Source organism: Erinaceus europaeus, chromosome 17 (genome assembly GCF_950295315.1).
Source record: "Erinaceus europaeus chromosome 17, mEriEur2.1, whole genome shotgun sequence".
Lineage (NCBI taxonomy): Eukaryota > Metazoa > Chordata > Mammalia > Eulipotyphla > Erinaceidae > Erinaceus > Erinaceus europaeus.
This window is the reverse complement of record NC_080178.1, coordinates 73,188,268-73,204,701: the sequence shown is the minus strand read 5'-3', so window position 1 is coordinate 73,204,701 and position 16,434 is coordinate 73,188,268. Positions and strand designations below refer to the sequence as shown.

General features: G+C 41.6%; 1 protein-coding gene across 4 annotated transcripts in view; it reads left to right on the top strand.

Moving 5' to 3' along the window:
• Nucleotides 1–963: 963 nt before the first annotated feature.
• The window catches only part of ZDHHC13 (zinc finger DHHC-type palmitoyltransferase 13), a 51,465-nt gene continuing 35,994 nt past the window's right edge, over nucleotides 964–16,434 (top strand). For 2 of the 4 annotated variants that reach the window (XM_060177055.1, XM_060177054.1), the window contains exons 1-4: nucleotides 964–1,069; nucleotides 12,080–12,225; nucleotides 14,706–14,828; nucleotides 15,857–15,934. In XM_060177055.1, the coding sequence (XP_060033038.1) occupies nucleotides 1,043–1,069; nucleotides 12,080–12,225; nucleotides 14,706–14,828; nucleotides 15,857–15,934 (374 nt within the window). In that variant the 5' untranslated portion in view covers nucleotides 964–1,042. Of the gene's footprint in view, nucleotides 1,070–12,079; nucleotides 12,226–14,705; nucleotides 14,829–15,856; nucleotides 15,935–16,434 lie in introns of those variants that run through there. The other 2 variants (XM_060177057.1, XM_060177056.1) reach the window with 2 other exon arrangements.

Here is a 16,434-nt window from a genome sequence, read left to right as displayed (position 1 = left end):
CCAACAAGACCACAGAAGTGAAAGTGAAGGGAAAGATAGAGACAGGCTGGGGGTATAGACCCACCTGCAAACGTCCATGTCCAGTTACAGAAGCCAGACCTTCCACCTTCTAAACCCCCCAAATAATTTTGGTCCATATTGCCAGGGAGATAAAGAATAGGGAAGTTTCCAATGGAGGGGATGGACAGGGAACTCTGGTGGTGGGAACTGTGTGGAATTGTACCTCTGTAATGTCACAATCTTGAAAGTCAACATTAAATAGCTAATAAAAAAACTAGCCAGCCCTGCTAGCTCAGTCGGTAGAGCATGAAACTCTTAAATAACTAATAAAAATTTTTTAAAAAGTACAGGCCATGGCAATATCATCAAACAGGTGATTCAAAAATAATTGAAAAAATAAATAAAACATTTTTGTTAGAAAAAAACAAATGAAAGTGAAAAGGTGTTTTCTTTCTTAACATTTATTGATTCCCTATTATAGTTCAAACATTGAAGGATTTCACATACTTATTCTCATTTGATACTTCTGTCAGTTCTGTGAAGTGGGTCCCCTTAATTTTTCCCATTTCACACATGAGCAAACTGAGGCGACATCAGATGCTCACATGATTATCTACTAGGTGGTTCAGTCTGGATGTGTTCTCAATGAATGGTGGTCGCGGTTGGGATAAAAGCCTGGTCCTGCCTTAGAACCCGGGTAGGATGAGACACAGGCCAGGAAGGGCAGCTCGCTACCTGTGCACCAAGGGCTTTCTAGCTTGGACCAGGGAGCCTCTGGCAGAGGCGGGCCGGGGCAGCCAGGGCCTCCGACTCTAAGTTCACCAATAGACGGCCGGGTGGCCGGAAAGTCCCGCCCCCAGCCGAGAAGCGAGCGCGGATTGGCTCTCTCGAGGTCGATTGACGGAGCAGGGCGCGTGCGGAGGGCGGCGGAGGCAGGCACCCGAGCAGGAAGTGTGTGGGGGGGGGTTGTGAGGCGGCACCAGGCTCAGTGGAGGACGCGTCGCGGCTGCCCCTTTGCGGAGTCGCCGCCGCCACTGCAGACATGGAGGGGCCGGGGCCCGGCTCGCAGGTGAGTGAGGCGGAGACTTCTTCCCGGGAAAGGCGACGGCTGTGGGGAGAGGGAAGCGCGTCACCAACCGCTGGGGCGGAGCAGCTCCCGGAGTGGCCTCGGGGGGCGAAGGGGCCTGGGCCTGGGCGCCGGGAGCCTGGAAACGAGGAGAAAGATGCTGGGGTTCGCTCCTAGCAACCCGGCAGGCCCGGGAGGACGCAGGGGCGAGAGCCCTGACCAGCCTTCCTGCCCCCCGACTCGGGCGCATGGGAGGCCCCTGGGTTGCTGCCCTCGGCGGGACACCTGGAGGGCGGGGTGACACACCTGAGCGTCGGACCCGGCGGCCTTGACCTGGGCCTGCAGTCTGTGCTGTGCTCTGGGTTCGCAGCCCAGCTGCCTGCGCCCCGCCCAGGCCAGTTTTAGCTGGTGCCATCCTGGCTCACTGCTTGGAAGACAGGAAGGTGGGAGGGGGGAAATATGTATGTATGTATGTATGTATGTATGTATGTATGTATGTATGTATGCGTGTGTGTATGTGTGTGTGTATGTGACTATATGCAAAATCCCAAGGACTCGTCTGGGATGGAGATACCACCAAAAATCAGGTGTAATTGCACAGAACAGATCAGAAGATGCCGTTGGGTACTCAGTGTAGGCTAGGTTTTTTTTTTTTTTTTTTTTAAATGCATTCCAGAATTGAAGCATCCTTAAGAAAATTATATTATCCTCATTTCCGGATGAGAAAACGAACCCGTATCCTTGCGCACTGTAATGTGCGCGCTCAACCAGGTGCACCATCGCCTGCCACACCCCCCCACACACCCCCCACCTTTCATGTAGCAATCTGGTGCAGTGAACAAAACTAGTGGTTAAGTTGTCAGGGTGTTCTTATTAAGTAGTCTTGCATTTTGACAGAAGAAAAGAAAGGTTTGCAAACACTGAATTTTACAAAAGGGATTCTACAGAATTTCAGGTGGAAACCATGTCTTTTTTTTTTTTTTTTGTCGGAGCCTTAAGAAAAAATTGGTAGTAATTGTTATCATATCTTAATTACTGCCATTTATTTACAAAAGCTTCCTTTCATTTACATTCTTAAAATGTACACCTCCTCCTGAAGGGAAGATTACCCTGCCTCAATTTCACGACAGAGGAAGAGAATAATTCAGAGGTTGAAATTAATGGGGCACAATTGAGAGATTTTTGTTGTTGTTAATAGTTGCTGTTAAGCGTTTCAGAACTAATGCTATATATGGAGCACTGTGACTTGCAAAATTCTTCCTCATTCTCGATTCTCACTATGGCTTTGAGGTCCAGAGAGATGTTATTTTAGTTTTTAAGATTAGAACTGAAGTTAAAAAATTTGAGTAATTTTCTAGACATCAACTAGCTGCAAAGTCCAGAGGTAAGACCTCATTCCACTAAGTGATAGAGACTATTATATGTACTGGAGATAAATCAGTGAACTAAGTTGACAAGACAATCCTGCTGTAGTTAAATTTGGTTCTCCTACTTCCCCTAAATGCAACTTTAGAACTGATAGGTTTTTTTTGTTTTTGTTTTCTTTCGCCAGAATCTGTCTATTTAATTTGACCTCCAGTTTCCTTACTGACCTCATTTTTTCACTAATTTCTTATTCAATCGACCCTCCAGGCCTTTCTTTCTACATGCTGTTAACTACCTAGAATACTTCTTCCTCTTATAGCCAGCCACATGGCTTTTTCCCCCAACTTTTTAAGGTCTTGACCAAATGTCACTTTCCCTTGCAAGCCCTCCCCATTATCACATCATGACATTCTCTAACCTCCTTCCTGTTTTATATTCCTCCTCAGCACTTAATACCACCTAACATGCTTTGCTTTGTGTGTTATTTGTTTCCCGGAACTGAATGGAAGTGCTATGAAGACAGTGATTTTCATCTGTTTCGTTCAGTGCTATGTGCTAAGTGGAAAATTAACTCTGGTCCTTCTGTTAGTTTCAGGAGAAAACTTAGTGGCTGTCTGTCATGTTTGCTTTCTCCTTCTCTTCCTTTTTTATTTGATAATTTAACGGGTTAGTGGCCCTCACTGGAGTTTGAGTATGGTGTTTTTGGATCTTGTCTTACCCTAAATAATGCCCCCAGTAGCTTGAAACTTACTGTTTATTGTGTTGTCGGAAAAGTCATGACACATTTTTGCATAAAGAGTACATCATGACTTCTCCAACAGCCCAGAAGAAAAATAATTTGAGGGAGTCAGGCACTAGCGCAGTGGGTTAAGCACACATGGTGCAAAGCGCAAGGACCAGCATAAGGATCCTGGTTTGAGCCCCCGGCTCCCCACCTGCAGGGGAGTCGCTTCACAGATGGTGAGGCAGGTCTGCAGGTGTCTCTCTTTCTCTCCCCCTCTCTGTCTTCCCCTCCTCTCTCCATTTCTCTCTGTCCTATCCAACAATGATGACATCAATAATAACTACAACAATAAAACAACAAGGACAACAAAAGGGAATAAATATTAAAAATTTTTAAAAAAGAAAAATAATTTGATTCATGATAATTCCATTTAAGAAATATTCATCCTTTATATCTTGAGGAAATTGCAGTTATCTGTTGCTCTGTAACAGATCCCCTGAACCACAGTGAGGTAAACTAGTTGCTATCAGTTTAGGAGACTCAGGATTTTGATGAGGCATAATGGGGGTGGTTTGTTTCTGTTCCAACTTGTCTGGGGCTTCTGCTCTTGTACTTGGGATAACTTTTCCCCCCTTTATTGGGGGATTAATGTTTTACAATAGACAGTGAATACAGTAGTTTATACATGCATATCATTTCTCAGTTTTCCACATAACAATACAACCCCCACCAGGTCCTTGTTATCCTTATCCAGGATCTAAACCCCCACCCACCCACCCACCAGTAGTTGGGATAACTTGATAGCAGGGGTTAGTGCCATCACATGTCGTCTTTATTTATTTTTATTGCCTCCAGAGTTATCACGGGCTCAGTGCCAGTACTATGAATCCACTGTTCCTGGCAACCATTTTTTCCATTTTGTTGGATAGGACAGAAAGAAACTGAGACAGATAGAGAGGAGACAGAGAGAGAGACAGACAGAGAGAGAGAGAGGAACCTGAAGACCTGCTTCACTGATTATGAAGTGTTCCCACTGCAGGTGGGGAGCCAGGGGCTCAAACCCAGATTCTTGAGTGGGTCCTTGCGCTTAGTACTGTGTGTGCTACTGCTCAACCCCCTTGATGCTGAATTTCAGCAGGGACAATGGCATGTAGCATAGCATTGTAGCTAAGTGATAAGACACAGCATCTTTTTTTTTTTTTTTTTTTTTTAGGGCAGAGAGAAATGGAGAGAGAAGGGGGAAAACAGAGAGGGAGAGAAAGATAGATACCTGCAGACCTGCTTCACCACCTGTGAAGCGACTCAACTGCAGGTGGAGAGCTGGGGCCTCTAACCGGGATCCTTATGCTGGTCCTTGCACTTTGCGCCACGTGCACTTAATCCGCTGCGCTACCGCCTGACTCCCAAGACAGAGCATCTTAAGAGACTGAAAGGTGACTTGGACCTGCAAACTGACAGTTTCTCAGTGAAACTGACACACTCCTCTGGAGAAGAAGGAATGTCTTCTTTCCTTTTGATGATATATCGAATGATCCATCCTCCGAAGGGAGGATGAACAATATACTCTATGCTACACCTGAGGAAGATGGGTCCTGATATTGGGGCAGCTTGGAACTCTCCTACTCATGACCACAGAATGTGAGCTCAGATCTATAGGAATGCAGAGGTCACATAGGCTCCTAAGCTGAATATGGGCCCCAGATCACATCAAATCGATGGAGTTTACTATCGACAATATTTATACACCTTTCCCATATTTGGGAGCTACTCTCTTTCCTGATCCAGCTTTCTGGTCCTTTTTTCAGCCATGACATCATCTCCCCAGACAATAACTTGGATCCACCTGCATATCAGATTTCAGGCTCAGGGGAAAGGAAAAAACAACAACAAAAACAATAAAAAACTAGTATAGCCACAGGCCTTTTGGAATATAACTAAAATATGCCTACTAGCTATCTACAAAATGGAGGACCCTCCCCCAGCTCTTCATCTGCACTATTCCAGCCATTAGGTTCATGATTAATTCAATTTGTTTGGCTTTATATGTTAACTCTCTTTTCAGCCTCCAGGTTCCAGATGCTAGCATGATGCCAACCAGACTTCCCTGGACAGACAACCCTATCAGTATGTCCTGGAGCTCCGATTCCCCAGAATCCTGCCCCACTAGGGAAAGAGAGAGAGGCAGGCTGGGAGTATGGATCGACCTGTCATCACCCATGTTCAGTGGGGAAGCAATTACAGAAGCCAGACCTTCCATCTTCTGCATCCCACAATGACCTTGGGTCCATATTCAGAGGATTAAAGAATAGGAAAGCTATCAAGGGAGGGGGTGGGATACGGAGTTCTGGTGGTGGGAATTGGAAATTATGTGGAGTTGCAGCCCTCTTATCCTATGGTTTTGTCAGTGTTTCCTTTTTATAAATAAAATAAGAATTATTGAATGATTCTGGGACTTTGCTGTGAATAACACCACAGGTGTATCCATAACTCATAATTTCATAAGGGTCAGGGAAATAGGACAGCATTTTACATTAGAGGTTTTTTTTTTCACTGTTTCATCACAGTTCATTTGCAATTCTTTTTTGTTGTTATTAATTTATTTATAAAATTAAAAATATTGACAAGATAGTAGGATAAGAGGGGTACAGTCCCACACAGTTACCACTATCCCATATCCCATCCCCTCCCTTGAAAGCTTTCCTATTCTTGATCCCTCTGGGAGCATGGTCTTTATGGGGTACAGAAGGTGGAAGGTCTAGCCTCTGTAATTGCTTCTCAACTGAACATGGGTGTTGGCAGGTGTTCCAGCAGTTTTTATTTTTCCGTGGTGGGGCAGTGCTCTGGAGAGGTGGGGGTCCAGGACACATTGGTGAGGGTGTCTGCCCAGGGAAGTCAGGTTGGCATCATGTTAGCATTTGCAACTTGGTGGCTAGAAAAGCATTACGATATAAAGAGAACAAACTGTTTAATAGTAAGGAACATAAAGGCAAGAATATAACAGATGAGTTTTGGGATCTTAATTTTGGAAAGAGTTAGTAGATCTATTAAAGGTATATTCTGGCAAACGCTAGAAGAAGAAGAAGGTATATTCTAAGGTGCCCGTGACTTTACTAATTTTTGCCTAAGCACGACAGCTGACGTGCAGGTGGACTGAAGGTGTTGTATAGGGAGAGGGTTGTCAGAGTTAGAAATTGGACTTGAAAGCTGGATCAGGGCAGAGAGTAGCTCCCGAATATGGGAAAGGTATATAAGTATCATATAAGTATTTATGGTGTCTTTTTAATTTTTTTTTAGGTCTTTCTACTTGATTGCCATTTTGGGTCACTGCACACTATTGTGCCCTTTTGTTTTAAGGTGTATATTTTCCCCTAACTTACGGGCACATGTGCACATGTCTTCTGTCTCCTGGACCCTGATCTGTATTTAGATTCTGTGGCTTTGTGAGGAGGTGCACCACCCGATATGGAATTGAGGAGTCCTATGAGCTAGGAATGGTCTCTCCTGAGTGGTGCAACTGAAGGGTTGACATTCCAAGCCTGGTGTCTCTGGACAAAATCCGAAGTGAAACGTGTGGAGGTGGTACTGGTTGCATTGATTTGGTTGAGCTCAGCACTTGAAGTTATCAAGTAGTTTGGATCAAGTGAAGCGTTAAACCAGACTTTTAATGCCTGGGGCTTGTAGGTCCCAGGTTCAACCCCTGGTGCCAGAGCTGTGCTATGTGAAAAAGAAAAGGGATATGTGAAAATTTCATATTTCTCTTTTTCCCCACTTGTAGGGGAAAGTATTCAGTCAGCTACCAATTCTTAGCATTCCTCCTCCATTACTGATTTTTTTTTGTAATTTTTTTATTTATTTATTTTCCCTTTCTGTTGCCTTTGTTGTTTTTCATTGTTGTTGTAGTTATTGTTGTTATTGATGCCGTCGTTGTTAGATAGGACAGAGAGAAATGGAGAGAGGAGGGGAAGACAGAGAGGGGGAGAGAAAGATAGATAACTGCAAACCTGCTTCACCACTTGTGAAGTGACTCCCCTGCAGGTGGGGAGCCGGGGCCTCGAACCGGGATCCTTTCATCAGTCCTTGTGCTTTGCACCACCTGCGCTTAACACGTTGTGCTACTGCCCAATTCCCCATTACTGATCTTTTTAAGAATCTTGTCTTGTGTTCCCTGCCATGTCCCTGTATTGAGAACAAAAGTACATAGTGGGCATTCAGTAAATATCTGATAAATGAAAGGATTATGGACAAAGTGATAGCTTACTCATCTTTTAGCCCTTGTTTCCTTGTACTGTAATTGCTATATAGTATGTACAGTTTACATTTCCCTGAATGAATGATTAATGAAAACTTTTAGGTTTTCTGGCATCATGAGCATTTGCATATTCTATTATATATCTTTACAGTGTATGCAACCATATAGCGCTCAAACTTCTATCATAAACAGTTGGTGTTTGTTTATGCAGTAAGTCTACCAGTGCACATGTCAGTCATGACTATTGCAACAGCTTCTCTTGGAACCACAGAGAAACTTTATAGTTGTACTGATCCTTTCAGTATATAAATCTAGAAGGATACTGAAGCCAAATTCAGGCTCCTTGGTTAGCTACCACCATACAGGCAGCATGCAATCAGGAACATCAGCCTTGTTTTCAGGGAGTTTATATTCTGCTGTGATAAAATGAAATAACTAGAGAAGAATTTAGTGTTATAGCATAAACTTTACCTTAGTCTTTGCAATGGGAATGCTTCACTTTCCTTAAACATTCCCAGAGTGTTTTTTGTTTGTTTTCTTTTTGATTTAAACCACTCAGCTCAGGCTACTGGTAGTAGCACAGGGAATTAAACCTAGGAAACCCTGTGTGCAAGTTGTGTATGCTGAGCTGTATCCCTGGCCCAAGTATGCCCTGTTAAAATTAATCTCCTTCAAAGCAGGTCATCTCCTTTCTCACTGTTATCTTACCTTTTGGTAAGACTTTGGCAGGAAACAATATCTAGAGCAAAGGAGATAACTTAGAGTTGTAGTCTCTTAAGTCGGCTTTTTTTTTTTTTAATCATTTACACCTATCAGTAAAACAATTTTGAACTTGTACTTCTAGAATAAAACCCCATTATAATATGAAGAATAAGCCAAAATTTTTGTATTTGTTAAATGTCAGGTCTGAAACCAGCAGGATGAAGAGTAGAGCCAGCACCATAACCTGACTGAAAGCTGCAGAGTCTTAAGTCATCCGTGTACTCACTGCATAAAGAGATTACTCTGATTTATGCCTGATGGGGTGATTCTGTGTCATGTGGCTGGCTGGGACTTAGAAAACTGAGTTCCTTTATGTTTCATGTACATTGAAATAAAGAGACAGAGAAGGAGAAACAGCATACACTGGAGCTTCTCTTAGTGTTACGGTGCTCCTATGTGGTGCTTGGGCCTCACACACCCCCTAGGTGCATATCCTACCCAGCGGGCAACCTCTCAACCCCTATTGTGAGATTTGACAGCATATTTATAGTAATATATAATTACTACCTCAATATATAGTCATAATTAGATTTTGAATTGAATGTAAGTCTGCTTCACATTAATCTGTATGGTAACTTTGAAAAAAATTTTTTTGAAAAGAACATTGGTTTTCTTTGTTGTTGTTGTTGTTCATGTGGCTAATAAGGAGCTCTTGCTTTGAATAAAAGTGTCAGTTCTGCAGTTTTCTTGGACTGGTGAAATAACTCACTTGCATGGTGTGCTGCTTTGTCATGTGTGCTGCCCAGCTTCAAGTCTGCCCCTTGGTCCACACTACATTGAAGGAAGTTTTGGTGCTGTGGTACTCTTTCACTCCCTGCCTTCTGTCTGTCTATCTTTTGGATAGAGACAAGTTGAGAAGGGAGGGGGAGATAAGGGGAAAGAGATACACACAGAGAGAGACAGTACTACATCACCACTCATGAAGATCACCCTGTCGTTGGAGACTAATTTTCTTGTTTTCTCCGGCTTATGCTTTTTATTAGTATCTTGATTTATGGCTCTTTGTAGAAGTCACTTTAAAGTACTTGCTTGTTCAAGATGGGTATTTTAGTTATAATCAGTTAATTTGAAAATTACTTAATGTGCTGTATGCTGTAGTAGTCTGAAGGTGCCACTGTCACCCCTTTGTGTTGTAGAACTCTTACTCTACTCTACCCCCACCCTTTCCTTTCCTTTGTAAACAGTTAATTATTTTTGTTTTTTCTCTTTAAAATTTTTATTTGTTTATTGGTTAGAGACATAAGGAAATTGAGAGGGATTGGGAATACAGGGAGGGAGAGAGACATCTGCAGCCATGCTTTCCCTCTGCCAGATGGGGAGTGGAGGCTTGAGCTCGGGGCCTTGAGCATTATAACATGTGCGCTTAGCAAGGTGCACCACTGCCCAGTCTTCCCTCCCACCTCTTACAAAAAATATAAAGGGGGTCGGGCGGTGGTGGCGCAGTGGGTTAAGCGCATGTGGCGCAAAGCGCAGGGACCGGCGTAAGGCTCCCGGTTCCAGCTCCCGGCTCCCCACCTGCAGGGAGTCGCTTCACAGGCGGTGGAGCAGGTCTGCAGGTGTCTATCTTTCTCTCCCATCTCTCTCTGTCTTCCCCTCCTCTCTCCATTTCTCTCTGTCCTATCTAACAACGAACAACATCAACAATGGCAATAATAATAACCACAACGAGGCTACAACAACAAGGGCAACAAAAAGGGGAAAAAATGGCCTCCAGGAGTGGTGGATTCATGGTGCAGGCACCGAGCCCAGCAATAACCCTGGAGGGGGAAAAATATTATAAAGGCCATAATGGAAGCTTTTTTTCATTTTCTCCTACTACATAGTGGCCACTTACAGCCTTGAGTGCATTTCCTTCACTTAGGATTTCAAAACAGGCTTTCAGTTTATATAATCATTTTAAGGTTTTATTCTGACCTGGATTTAGGTAGGCAGAAAAAGAGAGAGAGAAAGAAAAAAAAAAGAAAGGAAAAATGATGATGATGTGAACAGAAGATACCTGCTCTTCTCTACTTCCTGTTATCTCTGCTTTGCCATTTAATCACATACTGCCTTCCATTATTTCCTTAACTGTTTTTCTCTGACTTACTTACTTACCTAAACTCATGAAGGATGGGCACCAGTGTCTTCTGTGCCCTAGCACAATACTTTAATAATAATTAAATGCACTTAACTGTTGACATTGACACACTGAAACCTGCTATGTAAAAAATTAAGATGATACCTTGTCTTAAGGCAGTAACAAATCTATGTCTGTAAAATGAGTCAGTATACTCTGATGAAAAATCTGCTTATAAACAAAGGATTAATCTCCCTAATATAAAAATGAAAAAAAATACACTGTTCACCAATTTAAAAAAAGTGATATGTAGGAGCCCCCGGCTCCCCACCTGCAGGGGAGTCGCTTCACGGGCAGTGAAGCAGGTCTGCAGGTGTCTATCTTTCTCTCCCCCTCTCTGTCTTCCCCTCATCTCCATTTCTCTCTGTCCTATCCAACAACAAAGCAACGTCAACAATGGCAATAATAACTGCAACGAGGCTGCAACAACAAGGGCAACAAAAAAGGGGGAAAAATGGCCTCCAGGAGCGGTGGATTCATGGTGCAGGCACCGAGCCCAGCAATAACCCTGGAGGGAAAAAAAAAAGTGATATGTAGAAAATACATATTTTTTCTTGTCTCAACAGCCTCACTTTGGGAAAATCTGTAGAATATTCTAGATGTTAGAGGGTTGTTACAGAAGCGAAGGCTGAAATCAACCTGTATCTGTAATAGGAAAAGGACTGAGTAAATAATGCTAGATCAATGGAATAATCTCAGCTGTTACTGCAGAGTTGTATGTGATAGGTTGTTAGGTAAGAAAAGCCAATTGATGAATATAGCTACTCATAATCATGAGGAAAGTCAGCTGATAAATATAATGTGATTTCATTGTTTTATTTAAGAAATACAAGAAGAAATTATAAAACCTGTGTGTATGTGTGTTACATATATTCTCTATTTACTGAAGTATATAAACTTGATGAGGAAGGATATACTAAACTGTTAACAATCGTTCTCTGGTGGTGTGTAATTGGAAAGGAAAGAAATCAGCCCTTTATTCACTGTGTATTTCTTTATCTTTAATACTAATATGACTCATTTGTACTTTTAGAATTTTGTGGTAAAAATAACTTTTATATAAAAGTAAGTTGTTTATTAACTCTCTAGAAATTCCAAGTATAGTTCATGTCTTCCCTTAAATTACTGTATAATAAAAGGAGTCCTAAAACATGGTTTTTGTTTTGCTTTTTCTTGATAGAAACAAAGGCAGAGGGTCAGAGAAAGTGAAAGGCAGCTTCCTTCAGTGTAGTAGGGGTTGCGTTTGAATCTGGTTCACACACATGACAAAGCAGCACTCTATTCAAGTGAGCTATTTCACCAGATGTACCATCTTTAATGAGAGGAGAGAACATCAGGGCATTACTCTCCTATATCTGGTGCCATGCTTAAAACTCGAGGCTCACCTGCAAATCTTGTGCTCTGCCTCTGAGCCACATCCTCAGCCATACTATCTTTTTTCTTCCTTGATTTTATTTCAGCCCCAAGATTACTGCTGGGGCTCAGTACCTACACAATGATTACACTGCTCCTGGCAGCCCTTTTATTTATTTGTTTGTTTTCTTTTCTCTTTTGATAGAGAGTGTCTCTCCTTCTCTGTCTCTTTCTCTATCTCATCCTTGTTCTCTTTAAATAAATCAGTAGATTTTTAAGATGAGTTGTTTTTTTTTTTAATGAACAGAAAGTCCTCCCTAGGAAATACATCCAAGACTAAAAAAAATCTGATTTAATAATACAGATATTATTAATCATAGCAAATGATTCATTATCCAGTGGAATACAACATTAATTCTCTTTCATATTACTCTTACTCTTCAGTGCAGGAATCACAACCATGGCCCTCACCCTCTAGGATTTGGTCGACTTGGAGCCTGTGCACATGAAAACAAAGACCTTGTCAAGGCGAGAGAAGCTCTTCCTCTTATAGCGGACTCAAGTAACTGTGACATTGTAAAAGCTACTCAGTAAGTTTTCCCAATGTCTTGTTTTATTCTATGCTTTTTGGATTCAGTTCACAGCATTCCCGTGTACAATTTCCCCTTCTTACTCCAGCTGGCACGTGTGCCATGTAGAGATCAGAGCACTCAGCACAATTCTCCTGGTTCATTTCTTCTTGCACTTTCTCATTAGATTGCTTTTGCACAGTTCTTAACTTTTGTAAGAAAAAACTACGCTGAGATTGAAACATACTTTTGAATCTTTTAAAATATACCACCACCTAAATATATAGAGTGAGAAAATATCTCATACACTTGTTGCGATCTTAAGTAACTGCTTACTTATGTAGTATTTTTTATGTACCTGCTGTGCTGGGTATTTTAGATGGAAGATAGTAAGGTAGAGGTAGGGTTTCTGACCTCTTTTCTTCTTCTAGCGTTTGCCCTTCTTCCGTAGCCAGTCAACAGCGTCAGGTTGAGCCTGATGTAAAGTTTCGAGACCTCCTTTGAATCTGGAGAGGTGGCAGTCGTTGACTATGTGGGTCATAGTCTGTCTGTAGCCGCAGGGGCAGTTCGGGTCGTCTCTGGCTCCCCAGCGATGGAACATAGCGGCGCACCGGCCATGGCCTGTTCAATAGCGATTGAGGAGGGCCCGATCATAACGTGCTAGGTCAAAGCCGGGTTGACCGGGCTTGCAGGGGTCTGTGATGAGGTGTTTGTTCTTGACCTCAGCTGACTGCCAACTCTGTTTCCAAGAGACTGGAACAGAGAAGTTCAGTGTAGGCATAGGGGACCAGATTGGGTGACGAGACGTCAAGCGTTGGACAGGGTGGGCGAAGATATCTGCGTATATTGGCAGGTCCGGTCAAGCGTAGACGTGGGAAATGAACTTAGATGATGCCGCATCCCGACGAATATCTGGCGGGGCGATGTTGCTAAGAACTGGCAGCCATGGAACCGGGGTGGAACGGATGGTTCCAGAAATTATCCTCATGGAGGAATATAATTTGGAATCGACCAAGTGGACATGGGGGCTACGGAACCATACTGGGGCACAGTATTCTGCAGTGGAATAGCATAATGCCAGAGAGGATGATCGTAGTGTGGAAGCGCTCGCGCCCCATGAGGAGCTGGCCAGTCTTGCAATGATGTTATTCCTCGCGCCCACCTTTGCTGCAGTTTTTATGAGATGTTTGTGAAATGACAGAGTGCGATCGAGAGTAACACCAAGATAGACTGGCTGGGCTTCATGCCGGATTCTCGTATCGCCAAGCTGCACATTAAGCTCACGCGAGGCCGAGGCATGGTGTAGATGGAAAACAGATGATACCGTTTTTGCAGTGCTAGGGATTAGTCGCCATTTTTTACAGTAATCAGATATCACAGACATGTATGTCTTTCGTGAGTGTTTCCTGACCACTTGAAACATAATAAATTTGAGTGCTGTGGTGTCTCTCTCTCTCTCTTTCTCTCTGTATGTGGGGGAAAAAACCAACCCTGAGCGGTTGAATCCCTAGAGATGACTAGAAAATAAGAAACATTTCATATTTTTTACTCTGATATATCTGAACAACTGCCTTAAACTTATAGGCAGATAGATGGTTAAATAGCTATTTGTCAAGTCTCTTCCTCATTTTCCACTCCAATTGCTCCCTTGAGGTGCTTATACCTCACCTGTGTTTATTGCCTGAGCCTCTAAATTGGTCTCTTGGTCTGTGTTTCACCCTGTTCTAATCATCTTCCATTGCTGCTAGTATGACCTTTTGTACAACTAGGAGTCTCAATGCTTTCTGTTTTAAAGCCTTCAGTGGTTTCCTTTTGACCAATAGATAAAAGCCTAAACTTTGTAATATGGCATAGCAGTCCCATAAGGACTTTACCTACCTCCTCTAGCTTTGTTTCTTACTATGCTCTCTTATGATTTATGCACTAGTAGTGCATTAAATTGCTTCTACTTCTCTGAATATCCGTGCAGGTTCACATCTCTGATTTTTATATATACTACCACTCTGCCTGAATAGCCTGCTTCCAGCCTGTGAAACATAATTCTGATGGCATGCTTTGTCTCCTTGAGGAAGAACTAAGCATTCCTTCTGCTGTTATACCTACACTATGTTCATTTTTTTCCATTGAGTCTGTTGCATCTTCAGTTTATTTATGGTCTCTCTTTCTTTCTCTGACTGTGAAATCATTACATGGGTTTGGTTTGATTCAAGGATTAATGCCATGTATGCTTGGCAGATAGGAGAGAATCAAATAAAATTTACTGCAGGAGGACAAATGTGACTATTAAAAGATGACTTAAAAATCAAATTCAATTGAAAATGGATCTGATCACTTAGTAAAACTGGTTTAAACATTTTTTTTTTGTTTGGTTCTACAATATGACAGCTTTGTATCTATGTTTGTCATTGTTGTATTTCTGTATTGCTGAAAGATAGGTTGAATAAAGATACTGTTTGAAATTATTTTAAAGGCATTAAGTCTTTTTTTTTTTCTTATTTGAGATATGGAATTTTTGAAAGATGTAAAGAGTTGGTGGAAGCAGGATATGATGTCAGGCAACCAGACAAGGAAAATGTATCTCTTCTTCACTGGGCTGCTATTAACAACAGACTGGATCTTGTAAAGTAAGATGAAATATATATGCACTAATCAAATGTGTATTTATTATTTGAGACTGCTCCTTTAAGTACATATATGATGTAGTCCCTTATTGCAAGTGAATACTTCAAAATGTGATAACTTTGGTTATCATGCCATGTCAATCCAATATTCTAATAGGCTCAGAAAGGGAAATTAAAAATAAAACCATGGGGGACTGGGCGATAGTACAGTGGATTAAATGCACATGGCATGAAGCACAAGGACCCACCTGCACAATGATCCTGGTTCGAGCCCCCAGTTCTCCACCTGCAGGGGTGTCTCTTCACAGGTGGTGAAGCAGGTCTGCTGCAGGTGTCTATCTTTCTCTCCCCCTCTCTGTCTTCGCCTCCTCTCTTCATTTCTCTCTGTCCTATCCAGCAGCAATGACAGCAATAACAACAACAGTGATAACAATAATAAAACAACAAGGGCAACAAAAGGGAAAAAATAAGTCTCCAGGAGCAGTGGATTTGTAGTGTAGTCACTCAATCCCAGTGATAACTCTGGAGGCAAAAAAAAAAAAGAAAGAAAAGAAATATGTCTGCCTCATAGGCTCACTTTATAGGTTCTTTTTACCTTGTTAATTTACCTCTGTGTACCCCACAAGTAGGAAAATGCCTAGTGTTTCTAAAAGATTCTGGATTACTTTAATAACTTTTTCATTACTCTTAGAATTTATTCACTATATAGTGTTCTAATTTTAAAATTGACTTAACTTCAGTTTTCTTCTTAGTTCCTAGTTCTTTAAATGACATCCATCTCAAGAATATTATAGAAAGTAGTTCCTATGTGTTTTGTATTTAAATTATAGTGGAATCGTCCTTGCAGCAGGATTACAGTGTTTCACTAGGGCCTATCTGATGCTTTTTGTTGCATGATGTTTCAGAATTAATAGAGCTGAGAGTATTTTAATTTGTTTTCCAACATATTTGTTACTAATAAGAAGTGTTTTCTTTCTCATTGTGATTTTTGAGTTTTAAATCCTATTTCTATTTATATCTGCTTTTAACAGGTTTTATATTTCAAAAGGTGCTGTGGTAGATCAGTTGGGTGGAGATTTAAATTCAACTCCTCTTCACTGGGCCATCAGGTAAAGGTTTTTTCAAACACTGAAATTGCTATTCAGAATGAAGAGTGACTTAAGTTTGTTTTCTGAGTGTTATAAACTTGCACTTTATGATAGAATTTTCTGTGACTATGGAAGTGCTTCTTTTTGAGCTATCCAATATGGCTAACACTGTACATGTGAGACATGAAATATGGCTTGTGCAAGTCAGTAACTGAATTTTTATTTGCTTTGATTTCTTTTTTAAAAAGATTTATTTATTCATTATTTGTGTACAGTATTCTGCATAGAAAATTAACCATATGTCAGTATAGGAACCAGTAGTTCCTAAGAATAATAGAATCAAAGTATACCTGTAGCCTATGAATATTATACTTCTGGTTTAATTAATTAATTTTATTTTATTTTACTAGAGCATGTTCAGCTTTGGCTTATGGTGGTTTGGGGGATTGAAGCTGGAACTTTGGAGCCTAAGGCATAAAAGTCCTTTGCATAACCATCATGCTGTCTGCCTCTGAATATTA